Source organism: Carassius carassius, chromosome 43, assembly GCF_963082965.1.
Source record: "Carassius carassius chromosome 43, fCarCar2.1, whole genome shotgun sequence".
Classification (NCBI taxonomy): domain Eukaryota; kingdom Metazoa; phylum Chordata; class Actinopteri; order Cypriniformes; family Cyprinidae; genus Carassius; species Carassius carassius.
In genome coordinates, this window is record NC_081797.1 from 5,039,501 (window position 1) to 5,061,982 (window position 22,482).

Below are 22,482 nucleotides of genomic sequence, written 5' to 3' on the forward strand. Positions count from 1 at the left end.
CACATTATAAAACTTTAGAACAGAAATAAACACAAATGAATCAAAATCAAATGAAATCAAACCTAGAGTAAAATCAGGTAATCTGTACAATTTTGGGGAAGAAGTCTTTGTCTAAAACTAAGATGGATGGACAGATTTATTGCTTTTTTTCTGTATGGCACATTACTTCCATTCAAGGTACGCATATAATCTTAAAACATTTGTCCCATTATCCGATCACAAACAGCGGACCGCTGAGAGATCAGCAAAGATAAATGTTTGCCTTCTGTTTCTGAGACAGCCCTTGTTGCGCTGGAAACTGCGGCTCTCTCTGAGACCGGCGAACTAATCTCATAAATTTACAAATGCAAATATTATGTTTATTAATCTAATGTGCAGAGCTGTACAAACATTTATTACCTTGCCAAGTACCCGGACTCAAACATATGCACTGCTGCAAACACAACACGTATCCACACACTCCTTGTATAACCTAAAATTCTTACCAGCTCACAGGCCTGTTTGTGTAGCATGTTGCCATGGCGACAGACATCAGTTTGGAGGTTTCATAGACCACCAGTGTTACTGCTTACAGAGTCAATAATATCTGGTTCACCATGATTCAGTCTCCTATGCCTTATGATTCATATTAAAATGCCCATGAAATGTAATTTTCTAAATGCAAAGGTATTGATCTTAATATGAATGATTCATTCATGCCCATATTTCATTTTGTAACATTTGCATCAAACTTTCCATTTTTAAGCAAACTGGATTTTATGATAAAACAACAGACTTCTCTCTGGTAATATATGCCAGACTTCGCCAATCAATTTAGTCCACTTAAACTCACATTCAGAGAGTTTAAGTCCATCCAGTCAACAATCAATGGATAGAACCCCAAACTAATATATATACTGTATATATTATAGCTATTTTAGTAGCTTGACTGTAAAAATAATAGTTGTTTACAAGTAAGTTTCCCTAACTTCCATCTACCAATCAAACAGGAAACCCCACCCCAAACTCATGTGCTTAGTCAAGAAATAAGTTGACATGTCGGATCGCTGAAACAAACAATGCTAAAAGTGTTCCAAAATATAGACTGACTCTTTGTCAACCTATGAAACGCTGGCCCTTTGCTAAGCCATGCCTGAAAAGCAACTCGATTTTATTGATTATCAGTACATAATTTATAAGAAAATCATGTATGAAATATGATACTTTAGGCTTTTGAGGAATGTTCATTTGTGCATCCTTGTATTGCTTTGCTTAACGTTTTGCCCTGTACAATACTGTAAAACTGACAGTTGTTCATATCTTACCAAGACATAATATTAGGATATACGGATTTATTTGCATTTTATGTAAGTAGTGATTTAAATATCTATCAAGCTATCAGAATTTCATCTTACTTTTTGGCCATATAAATATTAGCATTTGCACCAAATTGCATATTTTTGCTCTGTTTGGCCTCAGAGTAATGTATTCTCAGAATATTATACTATATGTGGCGAAAAAGCCTGATGCATCAAATTTGACAAAAATTATGCATGTATTTTGTCTAAAGTTTCAAGGTCCAAACGTTCTATTTAAAAAAAGTGGATTTTTTTTCCAGGCTTCACAGGGTTAAAACTGACCAAATCTATTCCAGACACAATTTGACTGTTACACAACTTTACTCTGAACATCTGCTTATGCCACGCCCGGTCAATCCATGCCACGCCCACCTTGCCTTGCCCTGCCACACCCGAGCCCATCTCACAGCTCCAGTTAAGCGTTGATTTGACTATTTTCCAATTACTCTTACTCATGTTTCCACACATGGTCCTCATGTGGTGTTTAACAAAACAGGACGCAGATGCCAAAACACTCTTTCTAGTCTACCAACTCAAACGCACATTGTGGATCAGTTGCCGGTGTTGCCGTTTTCACTTCTGTCATGTGAGTTTGTGGCAGCTGGGATGGAGAAATGCTTTGATGCGAGGCTGAACAATGGGTCACTTCAGTGCAACTTTAACTGGCGCGCTAATTAGACTGCAGGTCTCACAGGAGCTGCTAAAGATCTCGGAGCGGAAAAGCAGGAACATCTGTGCGTAGGGCAGCTGATCCACACCTCTGAAAGTGACTCTTTATTTTAGGACCTCTGATCTGTGCAAGCCGCTGCCAGACTGCCCAAATGCACGCAAAGAGCCCTCAACGGAAGCACGAGAAGGAGGGGTCGCCGAACTGTGGGTTTATTGTACACACCGGCAGAACAGACTCGAGCCTCACAAGTATGAATGAGTTTTTCTGTGAGGGAACCTTTGCTTCAACACACACTTTGAGAAATGTTTGAAGCTTCTCCACTGAGCTCCATATTCTTGCAGAATACACAATAATGCAACTTTTAAAAACTTTTGCACTGCTTTCAAATATTCAGACACATGTAATATTATGCTACATTGTCTTATTAATCTTAATGCATTGAGATTGAGCAGTCTTACCTCCATTGGAAGTCTGGAGCAGGTATAGCAGTGCCAGAAAGAGGGCAGACAGGAGCGGAGACAGGGCGCTCATCTTGCCACTTTAGTCCGAGTCTCAGAGTCTCTGTGGCCACTTTGGGACCTGGAGCATGTGCAGGGTGTACTCATGGAGGGGGCGGGACGGACACGGATGAAAATGATACCCTGAACCCCCCCAAATGGAAAGAAAAAAACAGCCCCTTACACACAAATACACACCCTGCCCAGCCCTGCAACGCCCCTCTGGAAAAGCTACACCTCTTTTTCTCCATCCTCTGTGCTCTGTAAAATGATTCAGCTTTCATTCAAAAAGCAGACGGACCTCAGCGTTTCTGTAAACCTTTGAAGATCTGAAGATTGGATGAAAAATGTGTGAAATAATCACCTAGATGTCGTTTTAGGAACCGAAATAGCTTACATTCTCTTAGCATCTATGATTCAATGAAGATCCTTTTACATCCTTGGAACTTCTGTTCATTACACAAAAGGTTCTTTATAGTGGAAAAAAGATTCTTAAAATGTCATTTACACTAAGAGAAATGGTTATTTTATGATAATTTCGCTTCTTCTATGGCAACATTGTGAAAACCCAATTTTGGAAACTTTATTAAGTGTTTTTTTTTTGAGTTGTATTAGTAAGGAACCAAAAAACACCCTGGTTACTGGCATAGTAACATGCTACAAACAGCCACAACATCTTGGCATCATGATAGCAACTTCTGTTTGTAGCAACTTTTATTTTGTGACTATTTTGAGCCATCTATGCACTGATGCATTAAAGATCCCAGAAACCAATATGCTGAACTGAAGGACTTGAAGTATGACAAAAATAACTTTCAAATCTCAAAAGAACCTGACAGCCAATTCAAGAACTCTACATTAAAATTTGGGGTTGAATTTAGAAGCAAAGTGACATTATATTCAATTTTGAAGTAGAAATCGCAAAACATACTTCAGTAATCATTGTTTTATTTAGAACTTAAAGAAATCTTGTTGCAATTGATGCAAAGGTTCTTAACAATATATAAAAATAACTAGATTCTTATTAAATCTATGTTGAATGAGTTTATAATATGTTTTCATGTTTGTATGTCGAGAAGAATTTTTAGCAGTTATTAGTATGAACATTAATGGGGTAACTGTTGTAACGTCTACTGAAAACAAACAGATTTGAAGATTTTCTGAAGAAAATGTGGTTGCTATAGTGTTCTGAGTAGTTTCTAAATTGGACTTTGAAAGGTGGTTTCTAGGGTGTTCTGAGTAGTTGCTATGGCATTTCAAGGTGGTTGCAAGGATGTTTATTACTGGCCTAAATTAATGTCAATCTATGGGTTTTACTGCCCGTTTTATCATCCGCCAGGTGGAAATCAATTGTGTATAGACGAAATAGGACAATTTAGCAAACACCACTAATCATTATACAGTGTAATGCTTAACAGTTGTGCAGTTTGAAGTATTTAGTCTTATCTTGGACTTGAGCTAAAAATGAACTCTCACGCACACACATAACCCCTAATAAACACAAACCATTTGAGAATCCCCCTCACTCCCTTCCCGTCTGCCGGCATGCATCTCTGATTTCACAAAAAGCCATCTGTGTGTTGCTGTAATTCTTCAAAAACACCCCCAAAAATAGTTTACAGACTTTCACAAAGACTCATTGTCACAATGGCTTTAAAAGACTAAAAATAAACTATGGTCGCAGCAGTGTTAGATTGTTTATTCATGACATCATCTGGAATCCCAAACACTCGTGTTTATATTAGTCAGCTCAGGAGTGCCGTATCGCAGCTCTGCACCACGCTTAGTTTCTGTCGAATTTATGGGAGCTGCTGGTATCAAATTACCGGAGAGCCTAAAGCTCCTGTAAGCAATTTATAATTCCACACATGTAATATCCCTACCTGATAGATAGCGGCCCCACAGAATATTTGGATGCTTAAGACACATTTAAAATGTCTAAATGTCACTACTTTAGATAACAAAATATCAAACCTGGTGGCATTTATTTTAATGAAATAGCAAATTGAAAATTTTGACCCATACATTGTTGGCTATTGCTACAAATATACCCATGCGACTTAAGACAGGGTCATATATGCACTAAAAATCACCAAAACACCAGCTGATTAAAATACACTGAGCAAAATGACTAAGTCGCAAGCTCCTACAGAATTTGCTTCTGCTTGCTTTTATATTTAAGCATCTAATGGAATGAAACTCATACAATTTTAAGTGTAACTCAAGAATCAAAATATTTTTTGGGTCCTCTGTATGACTGAAATAGATGTCCTGGGAAATCACACGCATCTCTCTGACAGCAGTCGTGAGTGTTAGCCAATTTTGTAGACGGCTCTCGGCCTGTCAATCATTTTACCTGTTTGCTGACAGGATTTGGACATGTAGTTCTAGGAGTGAGGACGGCGGACTGATCCGGCTTGATGGAAGTTAGAAACACACTTACAGTACAGCAGCTTTAATGATCCATTAAATTGGAGTGTTTTTGTCTCAGTACGTTAACAATAGTGCTCATAAATTTTTATATGCATTATCCTCTTAAATATGAGCCGCAGAGCCCTTACTAGAAATTATGCAGAACCAAAATATCCCCTTTTTAATTTTCAGTTCACGTAACACATTGGTATGCGGTAACTACACTACACGTTGGCTAAATCTCTCATTAGAGTATTTGTAGACTGTTTTGTTATCGTTAGAATTAAGTTATTGTTTCTTTCTATGTTTTTATTGCCATTTCAGCATCAATGGCTACTTTTATGCATGGCAAGATCAATGTACAGTGTGTTAAAGGAAACAAGTATTAAAGATAGGGTAGACAATTTTAGAGTGGCTAGCAATAAAAAAAAAAAAGCTAGCTTTGAAAGCATAATATCCCACCCTCTCTGCAAATCACTCTCCAAAGCCACAGCTCATCCAAAACACATGACCACGCAAAGGCAGTCAGGAGGATAACCAGTGGCACGATGAGAGTTGGCACTGGTGGAGGGTTGAATGCAACGCTGTCAGATTACGTCTAATTTATGGTAAGAAAACGCTAAATATTACAATAATAACACCTTTCATTCTAGTGTAATGGAACGAGCTGATGACGTATCATGTCTTTCTGAAAAGGGTTTGTGGAGGTATGCAAATAGATATGTTGACAGGCAGGAAGGACAGCCTATCAGATCCCTTGGACTGAGGGATATGACTGGACAAATATTTTTTGGTCCTACGCCTTCCACAGATGATACAATTAGACCACTTAAAGGGATAGTTCATCCAAAAATGAAAATTACCCCATGATTTGCTCACCCTCAAGCCATCCTAGGTGTATATACGACATATTTTTTTCTGTTGAATACAATTGGAGTTAAATTAAAAAATGTCCTGGCTCTTCCAAACTTTATATTTTTCCAATTTTTATTTTTTGAAGCCCAAAAAAGGACATTCATCCATCAAAAGAAGTTTAATGATGGCCTCCCAAAGATAAAGGTCCTTGCACACTGAGTACGAAATAATTGTATGCGCTTTTATCGTATTCGTCATTCTTTCCTATCAAAATGCTTGCTACGGATGCGAAAACAGAAAATCGAACATGATCCGAATCATTGGTCCTGTATTTATTTTTTTTACATGCAAAAATTTTGGACTCAGTGTGCAATGACCTTAACTGTCCGACACACGTTCACGAGAGAGTGGTGTTCCAGCGGGTGACGTGGGACGTAATGTAAACTCCAGTGAGAAGTGACAAACGTAGAGAAGACAGCAAAACAAAACACTAGTCAATAATTGGAAGTACAAAATGAGGATTTGTAAAGAAAAATATTGGAGGATTCTGAGATAAGCCAAGAGGATACTGGGTTTCCTTTGCTGTAAACAAAACTTGGTTCTTGTGAGATTAGCATATTCTCACTGGAGTTACGCTATGCACACGTCATCTGCTGGAATGCCACTCTCTCGTGAACATACTGTATGGACAACAGTTATCAGAAGCTAGAGATTACGGTTCATAAAGTTTTAAATAAGGATAGGACAGTTTATAAAGTTGTTTTTTTTACATGAACGAAATGATTTGCTTCAGAAGAGCTTTATTATCCCATCAGAGCCGTATGAAGCGCTTTTTATGATGGATGGATGCACTATTTCGGCCTTCAAAATCTTCAAAATTTCGACCCATTCACTGCCATCATAAAGCTTGGAAGAGCCGGGACATCTTATAATACTGTATAACTCCAATTGCATTCAGATGAAAGAATAAACTCATATACACCTAGGATGGCTTGAGGGTGTGTAAATCATGGGGTAATTTTCATTTTTTCATATTAGATTAAAAAAGATTACTCCATGTGAATCGTTTTTTGAAAATATCCATTAGAGAATGTTACCTAGTGGCATTGCATTTAATCCGCTATACAGACAGAGGAGTCATGAATTACATGTTCGTGGTACTCCACCTTTTAGTAAAAACAAAAGAGGAATGACTGGAATTGCTAATTTGGCAGAAGAATATACTGAGATGAGTAGAATATCTGTAGGGGGACCATCAAAATAGGTGTTAGCAGATATTATGCAAACAGTCTACAACTCTGATGATTGGCTGCTGACTTTTAGTTGCAAAGTTAGCTATAGTTCATAGAATGTCTAAAGGGGATTATCAAATTAAGTTTTACCAACACTTACTCCAGTTTACCACAAAAAACAAACTCGGGGTGAATGAGTTTGCATTAGCAGGCAGCAGGGGTAGTTTTGAGAACAGCGCTCTCTGCTGGACAGATCACACTGAGGTCGTTTGTAACTTGTTTTTGTGTCTGCAATTTACTTCATGTCTGTCATACATCTGTGAACAAATACAGTATTTTCTATATAAGATGCTGTTTACACCTATCCAGATAGATTTCAATCCAATGCCTCTGAATCTCCATCGTGCCACTGTTTGGGCTGTTTGACAGGAGAATTAGAGACCAGGACAAGCAGAGATGGTCTGTGCACTTTACACAGCTGTCTGTTCAGCCTTTGGTCAACATAAAGTGGCATTAGATGCCTCTGATCTCTCTGTCTCTGGGTCTGTCTTTATTAATGTTTATCATTGACATTTTCAAGCTCACACCACTGCCAGCACTGAATTGATAGTGTTCTGCCAGCGTTTGTCCTGCATGTGTGTGGCTGTTTGCCATAGTGATCAGTGGATGTGCTGATGGTTTCTCATCGCTGGAGTAGATGCTCATTCCAGACAGATTACAGACATTCTCTGCTGACTGGAAAACATAGATTCAACCTCTAACATCAGAAGCAAATGTTACAGAAAGTTTTCCCTCCAAAAAGTTATAATTTAGTTTGACATGCCATACTCTTTAAGATACCCATATGTAATTTACTGCTGTAATGATGGTCTACCGAAAGGTTCTTGGTCTGGATGGTCTGATGGAGGAGTTGTGCATTCGGAACATTATACAATCAGTAATGCCGCACAAATCAATGGGAAAAACAGTGCTAAATACTAATAAATGTGTATATAATATGCACATATAATCATGCATGGTTGGGACAGTAAAACAGATGCAGTAATGGGAAATATTTATTCTGGTAATATATTGTTAATATGGCCTATAATAAAACTACACATGATTATATGGTCAGCTTTATTTTATTATTTTCATTAAGCATTGATTTTCATCCTGTGGTACTGATTCTTTGTCAAAGGAATTCGTAAATCTGATGGAATCATCTGAACTTTCTCAATGGGTAGATGGCCCTTCTCATGTACAGGGCCACACACTAGATTTGGTTTTAACACACAGACTATCAGTTTCTGACATAACAATGAGTGAACTTAATTTTTCTGATCATAAGCCAATAATTTTTTCTATACCTCTGGTCCCTGAGTCAATTCCAATGCATGAGCCAGTACATTGGTCTCGGACACTAAATTCAACTGCTATATCTAACTTTTCTCAGATGTATAAAACATCTGTGATAGTGCATTTTTAGACAGCTCTCTTCCTAATATTGATTTAGATGAACATTTCAAACGATTTAATTCTACTTGTGTAAGTGTCTTAGATTCTGTTGCTCCACTTAAACCTAAACGCTTAAAGAAAAAAACTGAGCCGTGGTTGAACAAGACTGTACATAGTTTTAGACGGCTATGTAGACAGGCTGAACGAAGATGGAGAAAGAATAGACTTCAGGTGTATTACGAAGTACTGAGAGATGCCTTATCTAATTTTCAAAATGCAGTTAAGAAGGCAAAATGTCAGTATTTCACACAAATAACTGAAAAATATAGACAAAAAACAAAATTACTTTTTTCTACTATAAACTCTGCTTTAAATCCACCTATTAAAGCATATCCGGTACCTTCCCACCTAAATGGGGATGATTTTCTTAAATTTTTTTCTAATAAGATTGAAAATCATAGTCCAGGTACTGATGAATTTCAGAACAATTACGACACTGAAAACACTCAGTTTATGCTACCTCCATGCTCCTCAGTCTGTCATGAATTTGATCCTATTTCTATTTCGCATCTACATGAAATTATTACCCATCTTAGGCCTACAAATTGTTTATTAGACATTATTCCACCTCGTAGTTTAATTCAACTTTTTGACACATTAGGACCAAGTTTACTCACCATTGTTAATAAATCACTTTGTTTAGGGATTTTTCCAGCTGATCTCAAAAATGCCTTAGTACTTCCATCAATCAAGAAACCAAATCTTGATCCTGCTGTTTTAAATAACTATAGGCCTATCTCTAACTTGCCTTTTATTTCAAAAATTCTAGAAAAAATTGTATCTAATCAACTTCATTCTTATTTAAATTTACATTCTATATATGAGAAGTTTCAATCCGGGTTTCGAGCACTCCACAGTACCGAATCAGCACTACTGAAGGTTTTTAATGACATCTATCTGACAACAGATGCTGGAGATTCTATAATTTTAATGCTCTTAGATCTTAGCTCCACTTTTGACATGGTGGACCATGATATTCTTTTGTCGAGACTCGAAAATGATGTGGGGCTGAAAGGAACAGTATTAAATTGGTTTAGTTCATATTTAACCGATAGAAGATTCTCTGTCCGTTTTGGCTCCTCTATGTCCTCTGTTGCCCACCTTCGATGGGGGGTCCCTCAGGGCTCAATCCTGGCCCCTACGCTTTTTTCCCTATATATGCTCCCTCTGGGATCCATATTTAAAAAATATGATGTGTCATTTCACTGCTATGCAGATGACATTCAGATTTATGTCCCTATTAAACGGGCAGGAAAAAAGTCATTCGAGCACTTGTTGGCGTGCCTAATACGAAATAAAGAAGTGGATGTCTGCAAATTTCCTAAAATTAAATGAAAATAAAACGGAACTTATACTCTTTGGTCCTTCTAAAAGTAGTTTAAACCACCTCCCTGAAACATATACACTTTCTTTGCCAGTAAATACCTGTGTGAAAAATCTTGGTGTTTCGTTAGATAGTTTTTTAAAACTGGACAAGCAAGTGAATTCTGTTGTCAGATCTTGTTTTTCCATCTACGTATGCTGACTAAAGTTAAGCCTTTTTTATGTCCCCAAGCTTTTGAATGGGTGATACATGCATTCCTGTCATCTCGACTGGACTACTACAACAACTCTAACACGTCTTCAAATAGTACAAAATGCAGCAGCGAGACTTTTAAAAGGCATTCGCAAACGTGAACATATTACACCGATCTTAGCATCCCTTCACTGGTTGCCGGTTCGCTTTAGGGTTGATTTTAAAATTCTTTTATTTGTCTATAAGTGCCTAAATAACCTTGCTCCCCTCTATCTATCTGAGCTCCTAGAACATTACAATCCTTCCAGAGATCTTAGGTCAGGTACACAGAAACTTTTATCTATACCACGGTACAGGTTAAAACACAGAGGTTATCGTGCCTTTGCCATTGCGGGCCCGACACTATGGAATAGTTTGCCTAATCATGTTCGCTCTGCATCTGACTTGTCAGTTTTCAAGTCATGCCTGAAAACACACTTTTATTCAATTGCTTTTAATAATTTGTAACTTGTCTTTTAATTTTTATTGCTCTGTTTGTTGTGTGATATATTATTGCTTTGTAAAGCACATTGGTCAGCTTGTCTGTATAAATGGTGCTATATAAATAAATTTGACATTTGACATTTTGACATTTGACATCCTGTAGTCTGTGACATTATACAATACATGCTCTGTATATACTGTATTTATATTGTTTGTAATTTTATTGTGTACATCCATTTGTTTTTGTATGTTAACAAATATTTATATAACTTATTAAGATTATAAAGATGATAAAATTATTTATGGAATAGAGAACAATACAAATGCACTGTATATACTATGTGTGTGTGTGTATAATATAAACAACACACACACACATTTATTATATAAACAAAACTTTTATTTTGGATGTGATTAATCGTTTTAGATTAATCGTTTGACAACACTTATATATCTATATATATCTATATATATATATATATATATATAAATATATATATATAAATGAATTTTATAGAATTATATAAATGTAAATGGACACTTATTTATATATTTTCATACCAATAATATTACAGTTTTATTTATTCACTTTTATAATATTTTGAAATAGCTTTTAATTTTAGTATGTTTTATAAATTTTGTTATGTGCTATTATTATTATTTTAATAATAATAATAGTTATAAATATTATGATTCAGTGTAATTTATTTTTCCATTTTATTGTAGCTCTAGTTTTTCCATCTAAAATTCATATTTAATGTTATTTTATTTACCTTACAATTTTTTTTTTCAATACAATTTTACTTATAAAATGCAGCTGATTATGTGTATACAAGCCCATATAAAGGTGTTTAAGAATTGCTTAAAACCAGGTGAAACAAAACACGTGGCTTAACAATTTTTTTCTTGTTGTCTCTGGGGAAAGCGTATATGGTGATGTTTTGGGCATTTTATTTTAATTGTCTTACAGGCCTGTCCTCATATTGAATATTCTGAATTCTTCAATGTTTAAATGTAAGACCAAATTTATGCTGTGAATCAAGCAAAGCTTTTATCCATGCACAGATATGCAAATGACAGTGTGCAATAGTTTTCTTCCAAGATACTGTATGACCCTTTAAAACAGACTTCAACCTCTCACACACACACACACACACACACACACGTTAGTGTTGAACACACCGCAGCTGCTCTGTGATTTCGGCATTTTAACCTGAGTGAGAGTCGCTGGGGAATAGATGACAGGCTTCCACTCCTCCCTCTCTCTTAGAGGATGAAAAAAGAGCTAGTCAAAGAAAAGTCAATAATTACAGCGTGATGCCCCTCTAGACACAAACAAAAAAACACATTCAGAAGAACAGGAGACCTTTCAATTCTCTCTGCCTGGATTTGTATGCATGATGATTTCTTTCTCCCCCATCACTGAGCTCCTCCTGGGTCGGAGTAAATTCTCCTGTTCTCATGCTGAGAGCAGAAAAAAGAGAGAGAGAGACAGAGACAGAGAGGGAAAGCAGTGTTTTAGGGATGTTTTCCAAAAGAACTCATCAAAAATCTCCAGGAGTAAAATGAAGCCCAGCAGGAAGGAGAACAGGAAACCCTCAGAGACGTAAACCTCTCTCCCTCTTGCTTTAAAACACACTCTGACTGGTTAAAAAAGCCTGTGAGTCGATATCCAGCTGACACGTATGTGAACTAAAGTCAGACAGTTGAAATTGGAGTCTGTTGAGCTAAAGTCTCATCATTTAGTGTTGATAAGCACACACTGAGGTCTGAACATTTGGAGAGAGCCATCCATTAGCGTTCATCCGTTAGCTGTCATCATAAGAGCCGATCACCGGAGCTATAAACATCATGTGAATATATGCAGTCCCTCAAAATCCTCTGCTAGTGACTCCTGAGATTTGAAGACAAAGTCAGTGGATAAGAAAAAGGTTATTTTACACTTACAAAAAAATACTATATAAAATACTATATGTACTGTAAGGCAATTAGTTTACTTGTAATTTGTAATTTTGTAATTATTAAATATAACAGGGTTTCAAAGAGGCAAAATAAATAAATAATACAATTCTGTAACCTTTTTAAAACTTTTGGAAACTTTCCAGGATTTTTTGGAAACTATTTTGGAAATTTACCAGAAATGTTCTGCTCCATTGTAACCCTAATTATAATATAATAATTATATAATATAATTAATATAATTATATATAAGTTAATACAATAGAATTATATGTATAATTATCTCATTTAACTAAATTACATTTTAATGATTAAAAACTTACAAAAGGGTAACACCTAGGGGTTTGAAGACTCAGTTTGGTTCACTAGGTTACAAAATCATGGGGAAGACTGCTGATCTGACAGTTTTCCAGAAGACAATCATTGACACCCTTCACAAGGAGGGTAAGCCCACAAACATTCATTGCCAAATAAGCTGCTGTTCACAGAGTGCTGTATCCAAGCATGTGAACAGAAAGTTGAGTGGAAGGAAAAAAGATGCACAACCAACAGAGAGAACCGCAGCCTTATGAGGATTGTCAAGCAAAATCGATTGAAGAATTTGAGTGAACTTCACAAGGAATAGACTGAGGCTGGGGTCAAGGCATCAAAAGCCACCACACACAGATGTGTCAAGGAAGTTGTCATATTCCTCTTGTTAAGCCACTCCTGAACCACAGACAACGTCAGAGGCGTCTTACCTGGGCTAAGGAGAAGAAGAACTGGACTGTTGCCCAGTGGTCTAAAGTCCTCTTTTCAGATGAGAGCAAGTTTTGTGTTTCATTTGGAAACCAAGGTCCTAGAGTCTGGAGGAAGGGTGGAAAAGCTCATAGCCCAAGTTGTTTGAAGTCCAGTGTTAAGTTTCCACAGTCTGTGATGATTTGGGGTGCAGTGTCTGCTGGTGTTGGTCCATTGGTTTTTTTTAAACCAAAGCCCATGCACCCATTTACCAAGAAATTTTGGAGCACTTCATGCTTCCTTCTGCTGACCAGCTTTTTGAAGTTGCTGATTTCATTTTCCAGCAGGATTTGGCACCTACCCTACCCTACACCTACCACACTGCTAAAAGCACCAAAAGTTGGATAAATGACCATGGTGTTGGTGTGCTTGACTGGCCAGAAAACTCACCAGACCTGAACCCCAGAGAGAATCTATGGGCTATTGTCAAGAGGAAGATGAGAAACAAGAGACCAAACAATGCAGATGAGCTGAAGGCCACTGTCAAAGAAACCTGGGCTTCCAGACCACCTCAGCAGTGCCACAAACTGATCACCTCCATACCACAGCGAATTGAGGCAGTAATTAAAGCAAAAGGAGCCTCTACCAACTATTGAGTACATGTACAGTAAATGAACATACTTTCCAGAAGGCCAACAATTCACTAAAAAAAAATTATTTTATTTTTATTATTATTGGTCTTATGAAGTATTCTAATTTGTTGAGATTGTGAATTGGTGGGTTTTTATTAAATATGAGCCAAAATCATCACAATTAAAAGAACCAAAGACGTAAACTACTTCAGTCTGCGTGCATTGAATTTATTTAATACAGGAGTTCGACAATTTTTGTTGAATTACTGAAATGAATGAACTTTTCCACTTCATTCTAATTTATATATATATATATATATATATATATATATATATATATATTCACCTAATGATTCTTGTTCTAAATATGCCTGAAAGGATTATATAGTATACAAACTATTGTTAAACTGAATTTCATTATTTCTGTAAATCATGGTAAAAATATATGATAATCATTTATATTATAAATATTATATATTTATAATATAAATTACATATAATATTGTTTGGCAAAATATGTCAGAATAAGCAAGCAACGAACAATAGCAAATTTAATTGCAAAGTGGACTAGACTTGCTAGTTGTCAAAATTCTGGCTATGCAAGACTACACAAATACATGTCGTCTGGTGCACATCATTATTGAATTAATGTGTCAGACAGATCTGCTCTTTCCATGATTTAAAACAAAACTGTAGAATATCTGAATATCAAACAGTTTCTGATCACTGAATGTCAGTCATATACACACTTAAAGGGATACTCCATCCCAAAATAAAAATTTTTGTCATTAATCACTTACCCCCATGTCTTTGCAAATCCATAAAAACTTTGTTCATCCTCGGAACACAATTTAAGATGTTTTAGATGAAAACTGGGAAACTTCTGACTGTCCCATTGACTGGCAAGTAAATAACACTGTCAAGATCCATAAAAGGTATGAAAGTTGTCATCAAAATACTCCATCTGCCATCAGACGTGAAATCTGGGTTATATGAAGCGACGGGAACACTTTTTGTGTGTGTGGTATGGTTCAGATGAACAAAGAGGAAGGAGACCGGGATCGGTGTTCTTAGGCTCGTGGGTATTTATTGATCAAAACAAAAATGAAACAGAAAATAAAGTCGCGCCACATGCGCACAAGTTCAAACGTCTTTCCACGCTACGTTAGTGCTGTCTGCTTGGAGGTTTCTCCAGCTCGCCTCTGCTCTTTTCCCCCCCGAGTCCTCAGCTCTCTCATCCTTTGCCGGTTGTTGTGCGGCTTAAATACCGGTTCCCCACGCCAATCACTGCAATGAGACCCAGCTGTTAATTGTCTCTCACCTGAACCACTTACCACCGCTCATCTCTTCATTCGCTCTCCAGTTGCAGACTTCGCTAAACCACGCCTCCCCCGCCACAGTGTGAAAAAAAAAATCAGCTTTATTGAACTTTTTCTTTGTCAACAGTCCCCTCTGTGTCTCTCCATATCACTGAATGCTGTGTATGCGCTTCTGTGTCATCCGCACCACATGGATGCGCTGTTTTCTTTCAAATCAAAGTGAAATACACGTAGAAACAGCGCATCCTTGTGGCACGGCTACGGTGATATGGAGAGACACAGAGGACACTGTTGACAAAGGAGTTGTTGAATAAAGTCTTACAAAAATTATTCTCGTCACTTCATAACGTTACGTTTGAAACACTGATGGCAGATTAACTATTTCGACAACGTCTTTCTTACTTTTCTGGACCTTGACAGTGTATTTTACTTGGCAGTCTATGGGACTGTCACAGGCCTCCCGGTTTTCATCCAAAATACCTTAAATTGTGTTCCTAAGACCAACAAAGCTTTTACGAGTTTGGAACGACATGGGCGTAAGTGATTAATGACAAAATTTTCATTTTGGGGTGGAGTATCCCTTTAACAACATAAAAAAACCACATTATTTTATGTTCGTGCTGTTCATACTTTGCTGAATAACTTCACTGAGAGTTTCAGAGCAGTTGATTGTTACTCAGTTCAATAAACCGCAGCAGCGATTTGGTCTGGGGAAGTATTTCCCTCATTCATTTTCTCCATGGGCATTTCAGAAAAGTCTTCAGTAAAGAGTTCTAAGAAGCAAATCAACCAGCTCCGACATGAATCATAGCATTTGAGTCATTCGCCATGAACTTATGAGGCACTGAATGAAGTACTCATGTATGCCATACTGTACACATACAGCATGGACCTTTCTCACATTTCCGGGTTTCTCAGCAGCGCAAGTCGTCATAGTTGGGTTAAATTGAAGAGCCGTGAATGGGATAGTACAACACATATATCTAATTTTTGCATTCCCATTTGCTCAAATAACAATAGAACAACTCCACGATAGTGTTTTCCTGACTTTCAATAAAAGGGAAAAAACTGAGAGAAACTGATAAGGGCATTCAGAAGAAAGAAAGATGTCAAATTTACCGACGTTCCCATGGACACTGCATAACTTTATAAATAGCTTTTTTTTTTTTTGTAATTTGATGCAAAGGTGATATAATTCAAAGAACAGTGTTATAAATGTACATGCATTAAAAAAAAATACAAATATGAAAAACTTTCAAGGATTTATGATGCTGATGACCGTTTCACATTCTTGTGCAAAGGGTCCATTAAGAGTCTAATTGAATCTATTTGGGTGATTGTGTCTGTTAAATGTGTTTTTTTAATTGGAACTTAATTATTAACATAATCACAGAGAGATAGAGACTGAGAGAGTTATCTTAAACAAGGGTGTCAACTTTGTTAATTCTGGACACAAAAATATCTAATTTTAGCAGGATGGAATATTCTGAAGTGCATTTTTATATTTAATGAAATTATTTTATCATTTATTATTAAACTGTATTTTATACGAATACAAGAGAAAATCAAGGAAAAAGAATATTTATTAATTAGTAAATATTATATACTGTAATACATTCATGAAACTACATTTTTATATTTTAACATTAATATACTTTTGATTTTAAAACATGACACATGAAAAATCAAGCAAGAAGAAAATTGAACATGTATTAAATGATAAATATTATATACTGAAATAAATGTATGAAAATATAATACAATATATTTTCATATTAATATTAAAATACATTAAAATATATATGTAATACTAAAACAAAATAAAAAAATAATTAATAAATATAATGTTTTTTGGTAAATTGAATTAACAATTAAACTCTGCACACCTGATGGCAATGGACAGGTGGACTGGAAGCAAAGACTAGCCAGTAAAAAAATAAAAAATAAAAAGCAAAACACAAATCCTGTGCCCTATTTATTCAAAAAATATCTAAATATTCATTGACTACATTTCGGTCACATGACCTTCAGGAATTTTTTTTTCAGTCAAATTCAATTCAATCAAAAATTCCTGAAGAAGGTCATAAGACCGAAATGTAGTCAATAAATATTTAGATATTTTTTGCATAGTGTGTGGGATTAGTTTTTTTGCTTTTGATTGGTAAATTCAAGAAATATTCTGCATGGTGAGAAATATTTTAAAATATATTTAATACTAGAATGCATTAACATATTTTAATATTGCAACAAGGGAAATAAAAATTAAGAATGAAAAAAATTAAGAATATTTAAGACATTTGTTTTGTAGGTTGATGCATGGTAACAGTGACTTCTCTCAAGTTGATGAAGCCTGTTTGCTTTATGAGGTGTGTATCAGACCTGAACACTCTCAGTGACGGGCATCAATCCAGCGGCCCTGCAGAGACGCGCGCGAGTCTCACGCTATCAGCTCTGAGTCAATAAACGCCTCACAGTCACCACAAGAACATAAACAGACAGATAAACTAAAATAACGGCGTCGAGTTTGCGAGAAGCTGGTTGCACTTACGATGCTTTTGATTAGCAACACCTCCTGAGGGAATCTGGCAGTGCTGGACCACAACAACACAGAGACCAGTGTCAACTGAACTATGAGAGACAATCAACTGTGCTTCTCTGGAATCAGAACAAACATGCGAAGCACAGATGCAAAACATACCACAACCTGTGCTTTCACTACTGTGCTGCTCATCAGTTTTACATTTTGCCTGAAATCTAGGAAACCAGAGAAAAATAGATTCCTTACAAACCTGTGGGGGGAGCTGTTGATCAATCGACTGCAGGAAGAGAGAGAGACGGACAGAAAAAAGACAACAAAGAGATAGAGAGAAAGAGAGAAACAGAGAGTGTTGTTTGGCAGGAGTTCTTGTGTTTGTGAGCAGATGGAGACTCTGGATCCCATTTATAATTAGACAAACCTGATGAAGACAAACTGATACTAGTGCATTCAGATCCTCGCACACGTGAAAAAAGCGCATGCCATAGAGTTCTAGAATTTTTAAAAGAAGCTAATTATACAGTAAGCACTATACCTTAAAAGAACACATTTTGAATTTTTAGAATAAAAATAAACATTTATAAATATTAAATATGCATTTTTAAACATTTTAAAGCATATGCATTTTACATATAGCCAGATTCTATTTAAAATATATGTTTACATTTAAAATATTTAGGAAAAATGTATTAACACAATACATTTTCCAAGTTAAGATGCATATAATAATTAAACTATTTACACTGTAACTACCAAATTTATAAAAAATACTAATTTGATTTAAATTGGGATAATTTACATGTTTTTATGTCCCCATCATCTACTTTTTTTTGTTTTGTTTTTTACTATGTAATAATAGTAAACTGTATGGAAAAAAAGTTAGCAAGTTTAATCGAACAAGTATGTGTTTTTTTCCCCCTCAAAATTGCTTAATATAACCTTGCAATTGCGAAAAAAAAGGTGGAATTGCAAGATATTAACTTGAAATTCAGACTTTTTTTCTCCAGAATTTCATCAGATTTTAAATCTTGCAATTCCGATTTTTTTTTTTTAAGATTAAACTTGCAAACTTTTTTTTTTTCGTACAGTTTACTATTATTATGTAGTAAAAAAAAAAGTAGATGATGTGGCCATAAAAACATGTAAATTATCTACATTTAAAAGGCAGAATCGCAAAATGTAAACGTGCAATTGTGAGAAAAAATTGAGAATTGCGAAAATTAAGCTAATAATTCTGAGAAAAACTTGAGATATAAACTCGCAATTCAGACTTTTTTTCTCAGCATTGCGAGTTCTGACTTTATTACTTGAAATTGTGAGTTTATATCATGCAACTGTGAGAAAAAGTCAGAATTGTGAGATAAAAGTCACAATTACCTTTTTTTTATTTTATTTTTTATTTGTATTCAGTGCTGGAAAATGGCTTCCTTAAAACTGTCCCTTTAAATCATAATCAGGAGGAAGTGACATCATCTTCAGCCGTGCCATGTTTAAATAAGCTGTATTCATCTTAAACATTCATCATTTGTTGTTTATAATGCTTAGCAAGATTTAGCAAGCATAGCATGACAAAAACACCAAGGAAAAAGGTTTATTTGTTCTTTTTGTGTGAATGATAATAATAATAAAAGGACATAATTTGATAACAGGAAGAGCTGACCAGTTTGGTTTGTGATCCATTACATCACAAATTGAAGTTGAAGTATTGATGATAGTGCTGTATTTCATATTTAAAGGTGTAAGCAATATGCCGTAACAATATTTGATGCTTTATGCTTTCACAGGCCTAGAATTCCCTGAATGAAACAAGGCATAAACACATTTTCTTGAACCTTCATCTAGTTTTGTTTATGGTTTTTGAGGTTGAAAGCATGTTGTACAATCTGCTCATGTTAGCATCGGTCTACTTTGGCTTCCACCAAGTACTTTGCACCAATTTTACTCGTGACTGTATCTATATTATTCACATTTAGCTTTGTTTTTTTGACCCATGTGTTGGGAATCCCACATCTGAACCTCACCGATCCATTCGAATGACTAAATCAATCCGAGCGTGTGTTTTCTCTGCATGCCGTCTGCTATAAAACACAGATGTTTGATGATGTAACGAGATGAGATTTCTAAGAACATCGGACTGTAAATCTGCTGTGAAATGCGGAGGAAATGCATTTAGGCTGTGTGCATTATTAAATAAACTTGTGCTACAGGCTGCCGAATGGTCACGGGGGGAGAAGCTGCTGCTTCTTGAATCTAATGAGAAACACAAGACGCATTTTTACCTGCTACGATCTTCCCCTTCAAAATAACAATCGTTCAAACTGTCAGGCTTCACATCCGGAGATGGTTTCTCAGAGTAATGCATTTAAATGTCATGTGCAGCTGAAGTGACAGGAAGAGCTCTAATGATTGAATCGCATAAGATTTGAATCCTCTAATGCATCCAGAACAGCCATTTCGTGCTTTAAAATCAATGTGAAATTCAAATGGACCCAATTTACTTTTTTAACGAATGCCTCTGGCCTAATTGTGCATGATTCATTAGTGCACATTATTTTGGTAAATCTTCATCATTTTCTCTGCTGATGTAACCAAGGCTGCTGCGTGGATGGGGGGGAAAACGCAACAAATAATATCATAGTAAACTTTTTGCAATCCAGTTAAATCCTAATGGATCAAGCCCCAATGTTGCCTTATTTTCACGAAAAGGCACTCACAAATCACAAAATCTTATTTACATAAAATGACATATTTCAGTGATACTGATTAAAAAATGGAGGGAAGGAGTTTTTTTAAAGACCAAATAGTATAGACCAGTGATTCCCAACCTTTTTCAACACAACCAAACACATATGTTTGCGCGGCCCATTGCAAAAAAATTAACTGTCCCCGCTATTGTTGGGATAATAACTTAGTACTCAGAAGCTAGCAGCAAAAATATCTAAGATAAATTGGCGGTTTATTCTTAAACCAATCAGCGAGCTCGAATAGTGAATGCATAGTTACAGTTTAATATTTATTTTTTGTTATTTAATTATATATATGAAATGATGTTATTATGTTATGACTTTTATTTTCATTTTTACGTATATTAACAATATTATTATTTATTTTAATAGTAATTGGACCACAGGTTGAAAACCACTGGTATAAACTTTAAATATTTTATATCTTTATTAAACAGTTATCAGCTATAAAATGATTTTTTTTTCTTTGTATCAACCAGAATTGTAATAAAATAATGTGCAACACTGTGTAAGCAAAAGTAAAAATGGCTAATTTGGAAATTTACAGAGTATTTGACCAAATCATCAGAAATATTTTCAGAGTATAACCAAAAAAAATATAATATATAAAATATATTATAAAACATACAAATATATAATGCAGAACAGGATGCATCCCAAATAAGCAGACTATGAAGTACCTGATAATGTTATGAATATATTTTAAATAAAATATATATATATAAATTAATAATACTATTAATATTAAATGTAGTTATTATTATTATTATATATATTTTATGTGATTTGAAATAGATTAGATTTGATTGGACCATGAGAGATATATAGGTATAACATGGTAGACTTTAGTTAGGTGGTTGGATAAATTCAAAATTAAGATTGTAAATTGGATCAAATTGAAATAGCCTCATAAGATACTAGCATGCAGCTCTCTTCTTAACATATATGGGTTTCCCAAATATATGTGCGTGTGCATGTAAAGCCATGCAGAATAAAGATGACGGGCCTCGTTGCGTGATGGTGCTGTTCTGCGCTTTCTTGTGTGGAACCCAAGCAGATGTTTGCCGCTGGGCTTTCTGGATCTAAACCATCATCAGCAATTTCACACACACACAAACAACGTAAAACACAACAGGAGACAGATTGCGCCCGCTAAATCGCCTCTTCCTCAAACGAGCCTCGCAGTTATGAATTCAGTTCACACCTTCAATGCGTGAGAAGTGTTCAGTGTCAGTGCACAAGAGGAAACAGAAAGTGCCTGTGATTACTAGAAAACAGCAGCCAAAACCCTCAGACAATGATTTCTGTCAGGAAAAGACACTAGTGTTACCAAAATTGGAATGCAGCATTTAACTGTCAGTGTTAAAGCACACATACACACACACACACACTGCTTTGCTGCTGACAGGCTTGTGATTCAAACAGCTGCTGAATAATGTCAGCAGGAACATTTAAACCATCTGACCCTTCCCATCGGCTACTGGGATAGAAGCGTGAACGGAAAACAAACAGACCAGGAGCAGGCTTTCTGTGCATGTGCAGCTTCATCGCACTGACTTCAACAAATGCCAGCAGGTTGCGTTGCATAAAAACACTGGCGAAGCAGCATCAGTGCGAATCTCTTGGCATGCGTTCAGCAGAGAGGGACAGTTTTCTGGGAGCAGATGGAGAGAGTTTGGGCTGGTCTTCCCGTGGGTGGAGTGAGTCGCTCTGTGGTGCTGTCGTGTGACCACATTACAAAACCGGTGGACATTTTTAGAGCCACCACATGTCACAGACGAGAGTAGTTTACCGTCAGACCCAAATCGTGAGTCAAAAACTGTAATTAACTCCAGGATTGGCCGAAATGATGCTTGATAGTGTGTGACGGTAGAAATTAGATTTTGTGATAGGGCACTGTTTATACCATGGTACATATACTGTACAGTATTTGAGGGCTATTAATGTGTAGAGCAGACGAGTAATACAACTCAAGACAAGGAAGAACTTGTTATTGTTAATATTAACAATAATTATAATAATTACAAAATCTTAATATATTTCAATTAGAATATTATTTTTTGTTAATGTTATATA

At 35.8% G+C, this 22,482-nt stretch overlaps 1 protein-coding gene across 1 annotated transcript in view; it reads right to left on the reverse strand.

Moving 5' to 3' along the window:
* Positions 1-2,593, reverse strand: part of LOC132124722 (chondroitin sulfate proteoglycan 4-like) — a 53,749-nt gene extending 51,156 nt beyond the window's left edge. The window contains exon 1 of the mRNA XM_059535874.1: positions 2,466-2,593. Coding sequence (XP_059391857.1) covers positions 2,466-2,538 — 73 coding nt within the window. The 5' untranslated portion in view covers positions 2,539-2,593. The remainder of the gene's footprint in view (positions 1-2,465) is intronic.
* Positions 2,594-22,482: the final 19,889 nt, after the last annotated feature.